Consider the following 13,502-nt stretch of genomic DNA (forward strand, 5'->3'; position numbering starts at 1 on the left):
CTAAAGAGCTAGCTAAATAGGAAAGTAGTAGGCCTTATATAGGCACTACTGAAAGAGCTAGTCTCTTTCGCATTCGCTTAATCCCTTTGATACAGTAGTCATTGTATTGAAGTCATTCCTTTGAAGTAAATACTCTTATTCACACAAAAAGTATCTAGAGATTGAAGTTATAGAAAATAAAGAGAATACTTCATAAATATTAGAAAAAGTATTAATAAAAACTTGGAATCTTATTTCTAATAAAATATTTTTAAAATATTTAAGGAATATAGAAAATAGAAAGGATACTATTATTGAAATTAAGGAATAATATACTAGATATTAAATAATATAGTTTTTTAGGAGATTATAAAGCTATTCAATTTATATTCAATATCATAATTTAGAATTATTATATTATATTATTAATTTATTATAATTATTTTAAATAATAGGTTGTGTTGTTGAATCTCAAATCACGCGAACTTTATTGAGATTACTGTAGCTCTCTTGATGCTGCACCGCCTGTTCATAAGTAGGCCTGAAGACCCTGAAGTTTATTTGAACATTTAAACCATACCGCCTTATATATAATTTGCACAGGGTAAAACAATACGAACTTACGAAGTGATAGATATCGGATTAATACCGGCGAGTATGTTATCGGAGAAGAAAACATTCTCCTGAACCCTGTGTTACCCCTGTGTTCAAATAATTAATGATACCTTGGCTAACTTTGCCATGGAAAAGGAGGAAATGAAGTTCGAGATACCATTCTTCTAAAGATGTGGAAGAGACAATGGCAGAGTCAATGGACATCTTTTATTTTTCAAGCCCAAGATATCGTGATCGAGAATACTCATGACGACCTTCATTTTTCATCAGATTGATTGGTTCCGGCAATCCATTCGCGATATAGAACAGATGGAAAACGGGATGCGAAAGAGCCGCGTAATGTTCAATGAAATTTTTGATGAATGAAATGAATCGACTCGTGGAGTTGTGAAGTGTTTGCATTGACATGGATGGCATAGATCTAGGAGTGATCCCTCCTGAGAACCACAACCTGTCAGATCAAAGATGCCAAAAATATAAACTATCGTTTTAACGGTGCATCGAGGGATCAATCTTGATTCTTCTCCAAGATGCCAAGATGCTGGAACGATGATGAGCATCGAATTTCCCCAGTATGGATAATCAATACTAGGGAAAGTTTCAGCCTTTGTTCGTCCCGCTCATCACTCACAAACCATACTGCTCCAATATCCCACGCGAGCCAGAGTAGATGAATCAATATGAATGAATTTCCCAATGTAAGTTTCTTGGTTTAATCATGAAGATCTCTCACAACTGCCGGAAACTATAAGACGAGGTTTGCAGTACTTCATATATATTTTGGCAATCATTACGCCAGGGACAATGTAAGAGGATATCCCAGAACAATCAAGAAATGATATCTTTTGTTGATTACGGCCGTGCGAGGGCTGGTACTCAACTACCTCATATACGAGGTCATGTAATTCCTTACTAGTAGAAATGAACCCTAGATCTACTTGAGATGAATTGCAAATGATGGGAAATCCAAAGGGCACCCGAATGGTTTTTGCTTTGATGTCGTTTACTCATACCGCTAAAGCATCCGAAAGAAGGGACGAACTACAGTACTAGGGCACAGCTGTTCGTCGGTTTCAAAAACTACACCAAAAACAGGCAAAACTTAAATAATCAATCTATATATTTTATAGTATTATATTATAATTTATTTAATAAATTTTATATCAATCAATTGAAATTTCAATTGAAATTTATGAAAAATAAAATCAATCATTTTTAGAAATTTTATTGATTTTAAAATCTGGATTAAAAATTGATACAAATGAAATTTCTTAAACATTCCAAATTTTACTAATAAAATAAGCGAAAATCAAGAACTTTTATTTTGAATTGATTTAATCTTATAATTGATAAAAACTTAATATTTCTGAATAGAAGAAATTATTAGTTTTGAATACTTTAATATCAAATGAAACTATTTTCGAAATTTTAATTGATTTTAATGATTTTAGATATTTTTGTTTAAAGATTGAAAATAGGGCAAAATGCCTGTTTTTGGTGTGGTTTTTAGAACTGACGAACAGCTGTGCACGGTTACTGTAACTTGACAAGGACGTAGCTTCCGTTGTAACTGAAGAAGATCACCTTGGGGCACGTGAGGAGCCACTCTATCTTCATATCCTTTTGGGTGGCAGGACTATCATTCTTTTGACATATGTTTCAGTTTGAGGGGTGCGCGATCGGAACGAGCCGCTCAAAGAAGTAAGAACGAGACTCATTTCTCAGGGTGGAGAAGGGATCGTATGACATTGATGAATTAAAGTTGAGTTACGGCAAGCATGAGGATATTTGAACTCCAATGATAGCTGCCGACATCCATCATTCGGAATATGGGAGTAGACAGTGACGTACGCTAAGCCAGTTGATAGATGGGATAAAGCAGTATACAAATTAAAGCAAGGAGGGATATATAAGGAAACGAGCAGCTGCCAAAAAGGGCAAATATGAGTACGAGGGAATCCGGAGCCCCTTTGAATATGTCTGAATTGTGAGTTAGGAACACTGAGAGACCACAAACTCAACCCAGGTAGTCGTCGAGACTCGAGAGTACCTAGTAGTGTAAGTGTTGTCGACATTCTAGATGCTTTCAGGGGAAGAAACATTTATTAGAGAGACAGAAAGTGCCACATATGGATGTGTGTACAGTGGTTATATGGATAAGTGATGTAAAACCCACTTTTACTAAAAACTTGCTGTTTTTATATATTCTATTGCTGCTTTAAGCAATTCAAATATATATTAAGCTATCTCCTCAAATTTCGATTTTCAAGTTCTCTTTTATTTGTGAAGGCTTATAAAGCTTTCAAAGATTTTAAAGGTTTTGATAGATTATTTAATAGAATTATTGAGGAATAAACCTATTTTAATATATTAGTATACTGAAATCTATATTTACAATACTTTGGTATATTAAAGTTTATTATATTAATTTTCAAAAAGCATGATATTTTGATTGATTAAAGCCTTTGTATATAGGGAAAAGCACGGCCGCTTTTTGGTGTGTTTTACAATACTTACTGTTATACTTTTAATCACGTGTATATACTAAATTAGTCTAGCTCAGATTAGCTAAGCTAGTGTCAATATCTTGGCCCTTAGCATTATTCTAATTAACTATCTTTTATTTCATATATAAACCTTACAAATAATAGTAAGTTCTATTTTGGGTATTAAAACAGATTATTAGCTATCATACCAAATTGTTTTTTTTATTATATTATATATTCTATAATCAAATCTTTTATTATACTTCTTTTAAGTTGTAGAAAAACATTTCATTTATTATATCTAAATATTATTATAAATCTAAATATATTTTAATAGAATATTATATTTTTGAATAATAATACAAAATAGTTTTATTATCAAATTAAGAGTTTAATTTGATATAACTTTTCAAGAGATTATATCAAAAACGAAATTATTTAATTCTTTTTTTATTAAATATCTTAGAGTTCGAAATAAATTATTAATTTAATAATAGAATACTATTATTTAGATTTTACTAAATCTAAATGTAAATAATTAAATAATATCTGTCTTTTTATATAAATCTTTATTAAATAATCCCTTCCTTTTATTAAATAATCTTTAATAAATATTTAATATATTTATTAATTAATTTAATAATTATAATCAAATAGTTGAGGCAATTTAAAATATTATTGATATTTTATCTATATTACAAATTGCAAAATAAGATTATTATTCTATAATATCTAATATATTCTTTTTGGTATAATCTATATTATTAAATAATATTGTTAATAGTTTTTTGTTAAATAAAATAAAGCTTTTAACTATAACCTTTTCTATAAAACAATTTCAATAGTTATTGTAAGCAATTCAAGCTTTTATATAATAAAACCCTTTATTAATAATTATTTTACATTTCTATTCTTAAGATTTAAATTATTTTGATCTGAATAATAAAACTAATATATTCATTGGAATAATGGATAACATTTTGGTTTTTTATAATATATTTTTGTTTATTATTTATGTAAAAGCTAAGTCTTTAAATATTATTAAAAGATTATTTATTACTTATCTTATTACCTTCTAATTTAATTAATATTTATATGAAAAAACAAAGCTTTAATATACTAATAAAATATTTAATATAATATAAATTGGATTAAAAATTAATATTGAGAATTGATATATTGAATTAAAAATATATTTCTATATATTATTAGATATAATATTTAAAAAGTTAGAAAAGCTTAAGTATATTATTGGAGATATATATCAATATAAAGATTTTAAAAAGTTTATTTAGAATATTATGGTTTTTAATTAAAGTATAGATATTGTTGAGTTTAAATATACTCAAATACTTATTATTTATTAATATCTAATTATAGAGTTTTGTATTTATATATCTACTCTAATAATAGAAATAAATCTATCAATTTTTATAAAACAAATTGAATAAAAGAAGAATAATTGATTTAACATCTATCACCCTAATTTTATTAATAATTGTTTATTCAATTAATATAATAATAAGCACTTTTTTTTTAATAGGCTATAATACTAAAACAATTATAAATTTATTTACTCCTTCTTATTTTCTAAGGATTCTTTTAGCCCCTACCAAAAGTATAACGCTAATAAGATAAAGAATAATGTTAGGTAAGATATATTTTTATTAAATAGAAAATTATATTAAAAGTAGGATTTCAAATAAAATTAGAAAATTAATAGAGTAAGAATCTATAATATTAGGGAGAATAAAATAGAGAAAATTATTACTATAAATGAAATAACAAAAGATTATAATAATTATGTATATAATCAAATTTATTATTAAGGATTGGAAAATGATTATAAAAAGTTAAATACTGATTCTGATATTTATAGTGAAAAGATGGATATATAGTATGTTTATCTTATTCAAGATTCTATTTTGATATTATTCAAATCTTTAAAGGCTAAAATATCAATTAATATAAGATCTAATAGTATGTATTAAAATAATATCAAGAGTTTTCAATTTGATAAAGGAAATTAGAAATCAAAGCCTATCTTTTTAAATATTGATTTTAGATATAAATCAAATAATCTTATAATATTTCAAAATATCAAAATCAATAAAGTCAAATATCAATATTATAATTACCAAAAAATATTTTATATTAAAAATAAATTATATATTTATTTTAGAGATTAATATAGAAAATATAAATTAATAAAATATTTAATAAAATCTAAAATTAATAATATTTCAAAAGTTATTTTATCTTATTCCTTATAATTCATTAATCGATTTAAATGAAATACTATACCAATCAAATCTAAAGAATTATTCTCAATTTAATATTAATCTCAAATAGTTTATTTTATAATTAGAATAAGTAAATCATTACTAGATTATATATTCAGAAATTGAAGATATACTAAAATCAAAGTATTATTAGATAATTCTTAAAACGAAGTATATATAGTCTATTTTGATATAGATTATAATATAAATTTAATTAATTAATCTTTTTTATTTAAAATATATTCTATTATAGAGATTTATATTATAAATAAAATTATAAATATTTGCAATTTAGATTTCTAAAAATATAATATAAATCAATTTATAAATTTGAATTTCTATTTATTAATAATTAATAATATTATAACTTATTTTTATTATAAAATCTATATTATAAATATATTGAATATCAAAGTTCTATTGAATAATAATATTATTATTTCAAAAAAATAGATTATTAATTTAGATAATAGAATCTTAATTTTATTTTAATATATAAATCTATAAGCTAAGATTGTAATATAATCAAAGAAGATTAAAAGAAAAATCCTAATTTATATTATAAATAAAATCATTATTCTATTTTATTTTTAAATATTTATATTGATTATAGGCAAAAAGAGTAATAAATTATCTCTTTCAGTTTATAATATAATTTATAAACTTTTATAGCAAGGGAATTTTATATTTTTTTTATATTTGGTATTTAATAAGCTTAGCTTTGTTATAATCGAGAATCCTATAGATAAGGAGGTAGTGGTTTATAAGAATCTAAAGCTTAGAAATATTATAGAATTTGATATTTAAATAATAATAGTTATAAATAAGATTAATATTTATTATTTTATTCAAATATTAATTATTATATTTGAATCTAAAAAACACCTTTTGATTAAGGAATTACTTATAATTATAGTAACTATAGTCTTGTGGATAACTGATAGTATAAGTAATATTCTAGACTATATAAATGTGGCTGATTCAGAACTCATTAAATAAAAGATTATTCTATTAAATGGAATTATGATTTATAAAAATAAAATATAAAAGCAGTAGTTAAAGGATTTAGTAATAAATAATTATATAATTTGAAAAAATCGAAAAGGTTTTATAAATATATTAAAGAGTGAAGAGATAAAGATCGATTTGTATAAAAACTGGAAAAAGAAATTCAGATTGGATAAGGTAAAGGTTTATTTTATAAGTTGAAAAGATTAGATTCTTATAGACGAAATTTATAATAAACTTTATAAACAAGGTCATCTTAAATGAATAATAAAACTAATCCCTTTTAGTTTTCCAGTGTTTTGTATATAAAAAAAGATAATTGATAAAAAAGAAGTTATATTAAGAAAAGATAGGGTTATTATAGATATCCATGCATTGAATTAGATTGTTATTTCTGATGCATATTCGATCCTTATACAGATTGATATTATTGCAATTATGGCTGGATATTCTTTTATATCTATTATTGATTATACTAGCTTTTTCTATCAGTGACGCATTAAAGAGAATCATTAGAAGTACCTCATCATATCATTTTATTATAATTAAAAAACATTTATTTATATAATAATAAAATTCAGAAATTCATTAGCTTATATTTAGAGATATATCAATATTATTTTTAGATTGAAAAGAGAGTTCGTAAAAGTTTACATTAATAACATTGTTATTTTTAATTATATATTTAAGAATTATCTAAAATATTTTTAATAGGTTTTTTTATAATTAAAAAATACGAATATTATCTTAAATTCTAAAAAATACTTTTTAGTTTATCCTTCTATTGTATTATTTGATTAAAAAGTAGATACACTTGGTTTTGTATTAGTAGAAAATAAGTTCTCCATTATCCAAGCTTTAGTTTTCCCTTAATCTTTAAAATAATTTGAATACTACCTCGATCTTATTAGCTATTTGTAATAATATATTCTATATTATGCAAAATTATTAGCAATATTATAGAAAAGAAAAAGTGAACTAAATTATTTATTGCATATTTATAATAAGAATATTATTATAAAGGCTAAAAGAAAAAACTTGATAGTAATTTTGAAACTCAAAAACATTATTATTAAAGAAAGGGATTTATTCAATAAATTATAATTTATCTTCAAAAAATCTTCGATTTTATATTATTTCAATTCTGAGAAAAGACTATATATCAATATAGATATATCTAAAGAGAGAATTGATGATATAGTTTATTATTCTATAATTGATTTGCTAATTCAGAAATTTATTATATTAATTATATTTCTCTCTTAACTTATTATATTTGTTGAATCCAATTATTAATTAATTGAATTAAAAATTATAGATTTATACTAAATAATTTCAAGAATTCAACATTTAATTGAATTATCAAAATTTCCGATAATAATATATATAGATTATTCTGCAAATATTTAGATTGTTATTTAGATTTTTATAAATATATTTTTCTTAATTTAATTGAATCCTTATTATTTATAAAATTCCGAATATCTTTCTTAATTCTATCTTAAAATATAATATAAGTTTAGATACCTCAATATTATACTAAATACTTTATTATAGCTTTATATCACTAAAAAGGAAATAAATAAATAGAAATCAATTCAAATAAAATAAAGTTATAATTACAGAATATCAAAAACTATAGTTTATCCTATAATAATTCTATAAATTGAAAAGGCTTAATTATAAAAACTTAAATAGATATATATATTGAATCCATAATATATCAAATTAATCAAATAGATTAAGGAAAATAAGAAGTTAGGAGTTAATATTATAAAGCTGTTTTTCAAAATAAAACAAGGTATTCTATATGCAAAATCTGATATAATATATTTATAAAAAAGATTAATAATATCTATATCTTTAGAAAGCGAAATATTCAATTATATATATAATCAATTAGAATATTTAGACTATAATTGTATTTATAAAAGGATTTCTTTTAGTTTTTATGTTTTTAATATATTTAAAAAGTTTCGATCTTTTTTTTATTATTGTTATTGATATAAGGTATTATTAACTCTTTAATACTAACCTTACAAATTACTATAACCTATTCTAACTCCTCTATATATCTTCCATATAATATTTATTAATTTCATTTTGGTTTTATCTAAATCGATATCGGATTTGTTTGACTATACTTTATTAATTACAAATAAGCTCTCCAAAGCAATCATTTTAATTTCTGGAAGAAATACTTGAATTGTAATTTAATAAGGAAATTCTTTAATTCAATATTTATTTCTAATATTATAAGAAATATCTTATACAATTATTTCTGATTAAAACAAGAAGTTTGTTTTTAAGATATAAAAAGGGATTATGGATTTATTAAATATTAAGCTATTATTTAGTATAATTTAGTACTTATAAATAAATAGAAGTAATAAATATATTAACCAGATAATAAAGATTGCTTTTCGATATTATCTTAATATTTTAAATAATAATTTGCAATAACCAATAGTATTATTATATTTATCTATAGTTTTATTAAATTTTATATTTTAAGATATAAATATCATTATTATTATAATAATATATAAATCTAGGATTAAAGAGTTACTCAATATTACAATAGAAACAATCATGAAGCTAATAGAAACACTGCTTTAAAAAACTAGATTCAAACCTGTAGTAAAACAAGTGGCTAAGGTATACCTAATAAAGTTTATGAATAATACTAAATATAAATCTATAATAATTGAGATAATTAATATGGTTAAATTTATAGTTATATTTATAAAGTATTATTTTAACTAATAATATAAATCTATATTCTTTAAGATTAAGAATTATATTTTTTTATAATTATATTAAGAATATAATATATTTGATATTATAGATAAAAATACAAAAATCAAATAATAATTTATAGATTTATTCAAAGTTTTAAAAAGAATTAAATATTTAGTTTATTGAATTGAGTTATCTAAGTTTATAAAGATATATTCAATTATTAGTATTATATATTTTAAGTTTGTGTTAGATTTTATATAAGATTTTTTCTATTATTCTTTTGTATAGAGGATTTTGTAAAATCCTGAGTTGATTTTGAAAAGAATTCTATAAAAACGAATTTTATATAGAAAAGAAGAAGGAGAAATAAATAAGTATTTGATTTGATATTTTAAAAAAAAAATAGAATAGGATTAATGAATATTAGATAAAAAAATCTTAGTAGAATTAATTAAAACTTTTAATAAATAGATTTATATATACTTGAGAGTAAAAATCAAAATTAGATATATTTTGCTTTGGGGTAAAGCATTTTCTCAATTATAATATTTTATTATACTTTTAATCACATGTATATACTAAATTAGTCTAGCTCAGATTAGCTAAGCCAGTGCCAATATCTTGGCCCTTGGCACCATTCTAATTAACCATCTTTTATTCCACATATAAACCTCACACTTACCCTTACAACCATCGTAATATGTATGTGGCTGAAGGATTACCTAATCCGAGGACATATCTCAATGTGGCGCAATTCCGTGATAAGAAATATCAAGATTTTTCCATGGTTTCCAACATCTTCAATCCTAAAGAGTTGAGGAGGATCATCTATTGTTTCACCCTTAATGCAAAATACGGTTCGCGCTGTGAAGGGCTATTTCGAGGAACCAGATCACTAGGGAATGGTCAGCAATAGATAGCAAGCTTTTAAGTAAAAGTTGCAGAATAGAAGTCTCTGCTTGAATTTTCAAAACCACAGGGAAAAGCACCACGGGGTAGAAATTGATAGTAGTTTTAATGACCAACCACTATCAATATCAATATAGCCATGTCATTCTTTAACCCTTTTGTCGGTACTTCTCGATCTGGCGATGCTTGGTTTCTAGCTGGTCCTACATCTTCCTTTCCGAACATTACAGCCTCCGGAGATACTGTCCTATCCGATCGCTTACCATGCAAAGGTGCTTTCGCACCTGGATGCAAAGTCTTTCATGTACCTGTTACCAATAATACTCAAGCAGTTGAAGTCGAGCTTGATGATGCTGTAGCAGCTGGACTCAAGGAGCAAGTCGTAGTGTTTCAATACCAAGGCAAGTTTCATGCCGTTGATCATGTAAGTTTAGTTTACTTATCTTTGTTCTATGGAAAGATCGAGAGCGTATTTCCAAGCGAAAGTCGATGAATTACTACTGAATAATTGGTAGAACTGTCCACATTCCTCTTTCCCACTTTCACGAGGCACACCGTTTGACATTGAGGATTTTGGCATACGGTTGAGTGTAGGAATACAATGTCCAAAGCATAACTGGTCTTTTGATTTGATTCATGGCAAAGGCGACCGAGGAAGTTATAGGCTGAAAGTCTGGGAAGTTCAACTACGACCAATTTCTGGAGCGGAGAATGAAGAGAGGGAGGTTTGGGTCAGAAGGAAGCAAAGGATAGGATAAGCGTCGTTTGAACCCGAACACCAGGTTGAGATGAACGTCAATCCGCCGAGGGAGAGGGGGAGAATGTTGAATTTTATGGATGATCAAACTGGTTTTATTTGAGGTGCATGTTAGAATTTCAGCTATGCTGGTCATGGATGCAGAAATCTGTCAGTATCAGGGCGCTCATGACCCCCCTTGATTTTCTAATCTGATTATTTGAGGTATCTAATTCAAAATACTATGGGCAGGTCGACAGTAGAACTTTACGGCAAATTACCCTCATGCCCTCCAAAAGCCATTTAATTACTCTCATGCCCTAAAATTGAGAGTCCAAAGGGTCTAAAAGTAAAACAAATATAATTTTTAGAGCATGAGAATAATTTGCCGAAACCTGTAATAAAGTATCGAATCCATCCTTCAGGTTACTTGATCAATTAAAGTTTTGCTTATAACAAAACAAGCGGGGTTACGAGGCAATGCGGGGTTTGCTACAGATTGCCGGGGTGATAAAACGCTCCGGAAGAATTCCTTCGGCCGAGTACCTGCCAAGTATATCGACAACATGTCTTGGAAACACACGTAGGGAAATATCGGTCAATAATTCACCGAAAATATTTTCCGATGATGAACCGAATGTCGGAGCAATATATGTTGGCTTGTTATCTCATGATACTTTATATACCGCCTCTACCGCCCCAAGTTCCTGCTTTCTCATTCACAAGTAGCTATCCGAATCAACTCTCCTGAAGCTCATCGAACCAGTCGTCAAGCAGTAAATACCCTCCGTGATCTCGACAATCGACCAATTGACAACTTTCCAATACTCCCAAAATGGTTCGAAATCTTGGATTCCTTTTAACCGGCCTGGCTACTACATTATTCGCATCTCCCGTTTACAGTGCAGCACCACCAGCATTTCTACTTGCCGGTGATTCAACAACGGCCGTTCAGAATGCAGGTTTGACAGGTGGTGGATGGGGTAATGGCTTTCTAGCTACCCTTCGCAATGGAGCTGGAGGTATCAATTATGGACACAATGGTGCAACGACTGTAAGCTTCGTGAATGGTGGCGATTGGGCGAAAGTATTGGCATCTGTAGCAAAGTATAAGGCAAACTATACAACTTTTGTTACAATTCAAGTAAGTTTTGGCGAACGGCGGAGAGGAAAAGTTGATAAGATAGTATTGACCCATGAATTAGTTCGGTCACAATGATCAAAAGGCAACAGCAAACATCTCGGTTGCGGAGTACATGACCAATTTGAAGAACATGGCGGAGGATGTAGTAGCGGCTGGTGGAACTCCAGTAAGTCAATACTCTTTCATAGACTTGAGTCTCTACATCGGGGCATATTCAAATGCCTCCATTATGTTAGAGTCGGAAACACGGAGGGTTATCCATTGAAGACCAGAAAATCCAGCAGAGGGGTGCTATCGACAATCTCAATATACAACAGAGATAACTAACCTTGGTACTTAGATCCTCGTCACTTCTCTTACCCGCCGAAGCTTCAATAGTTCAGGTCTTGCTAAGGAAGATCTTGCCGTACAAGCCAATGCTACCATAGCTGTTGCTAAATCAATCGGATCCTTATACATAGATCTTAACCGCGCATCGACAGACTATGTCGATGCTATCGGAGCGACTGATGCTGCGACGTATAACTTGAAACCAACGGATTTCACACACATCAATGCTGCCGGAAGTGTTTTGTTCGGAAACATTGTCAGTGGATTAATCGATGTTGCCGTGGGAAAGTCATTGGGTTTCGATATTGAGACTTATACCAAGCCGAATGCGACAATTGCAAAAGATGTTGCCAGTGGGACTTATATATTCCCGAGTGGATTTGGAACTCTACCAAACAACACCCTTCCAGCATAGGACCGTCGTATGATGAAAGAACGTTTTGCGAACTGTATATACTTTGAGACTTCTCTTCTGGAAACTGTATATACTATGATATGAGGTTTAATGAAACGGAGATAATTATTTTACTAAATTGTTTGGTCGGGCTTTTATTCTCCAAAACAATCTTATATCAGATGAAAAACCCTAGTAGGAGATGGGAAGAAATGACGGCGAGCGATGTCATTTCAGCCTAGAACAGACCATCATGAACGCTATATGTGAAAAAATGCTGAGAAATACTTGAAAATGCACACCTCTCATACGGCATTACATCATTAAACATTGAATTCAATTGAAATCTCGCAGATGCTCGACATGACATAATGAGCTCTCAAAGCTAATTGAATGTAAAACCACCTACCTACTCGTAGTACGTTCAAATTAAGTTGTGGCGTGTGAGCACTAGACCCGGAATACTCATAGGGTTGTTCAGAGCCAAGTAAGCCTACCGTCCCGTCCTTTGGATGCACGCAAAGGTTTGTATGTGATCGAAAGTAAGCAGATAATCCGACAAGGCGATATCTTACATGGCCATATTCTGATATTCAATATAAATGTCGAATTGTAATCTTACCTTTTCTTCACTTGATAGATCTTATAATTATTGTTCTCACATCAACGTGGATGCATCATATCCTGGGTTTTATGGGCGGTCGGCACCTGACTTGACACTGGCAATCAATGTGATGGAAAATTATCTTCCTTACGAACTTTATTAAATAACATTAAATGGACTCATCAACCACAATTCGGGATGTCGACAGGATACGAAGTCAATTGCAATTGTCTGATAATTCCTTGCCATTGCACCTTCTGAAGTTAAGTGTGA

General features: G+C 27.6%; 2 protein-coding genes across 2 annotated transcripts; both read left to right on the forward strand.

Moving 5' to 3' along the window:
* Positions 1-9,873: 9,873 nt before the first annotated feature.
* EAE97_006005 (uncharacterized protein) lies at positions 9,874-10,779 on the forward strand (the record flags this gene model as incomplete). The annotated part of the gene is made up of 2 exons (XM_038876518.1): positions 9,874-10,445; positions 10,537-10,779. The coding sequence occupies exons 1-2, from the start codon at positions 10,161-10,163 to the stop codon at positions 10,777-10,779; spliced, it is 528 nt and encodes a 175-aa protein (XP_038732994.1). The 5' UTR covers positions 9,874-10,160.
* Positions 10,780-11,592: 813 nt separating this feature from the next.
* Positions 11,593-12,646, forward strand: EAE97_006006 (uncharacterized protein; the record flags this gene model as incomplete). The annotated part of the gene is made up of 3 exons (XM_038876519.1): positions 11,593-11,901; positions 11,963-12,067; positions 12,242-12,646. The coding sequence occupies 3 exons, from the start codon at positions 11,593-11,595 to the stop codon at positions 12,644-12,646; spliced, it is 819 nt and encodes a 272-aa protein (XP_038732995.1).
* Between the last annotated feature and the right edge of the window lie 856 nt (positions 12,647-13,502).

The sequence above is a fragment of the Botrytis byssoidea genome (assembly GCF_014898295.1).
Source record: "Botrytis byssoidea strain MUCL 94 chromosome Unknown BBYS_010, whole genome shotgun sequence".
Taxonomy (NCBI): domain Eukaryota; kingdom Fungi; phylum Ascomycota; class Leotiomycetes; order Helotiales; family Sclerotiniaceae; genus Botrytis; species Botrytis byssoidea.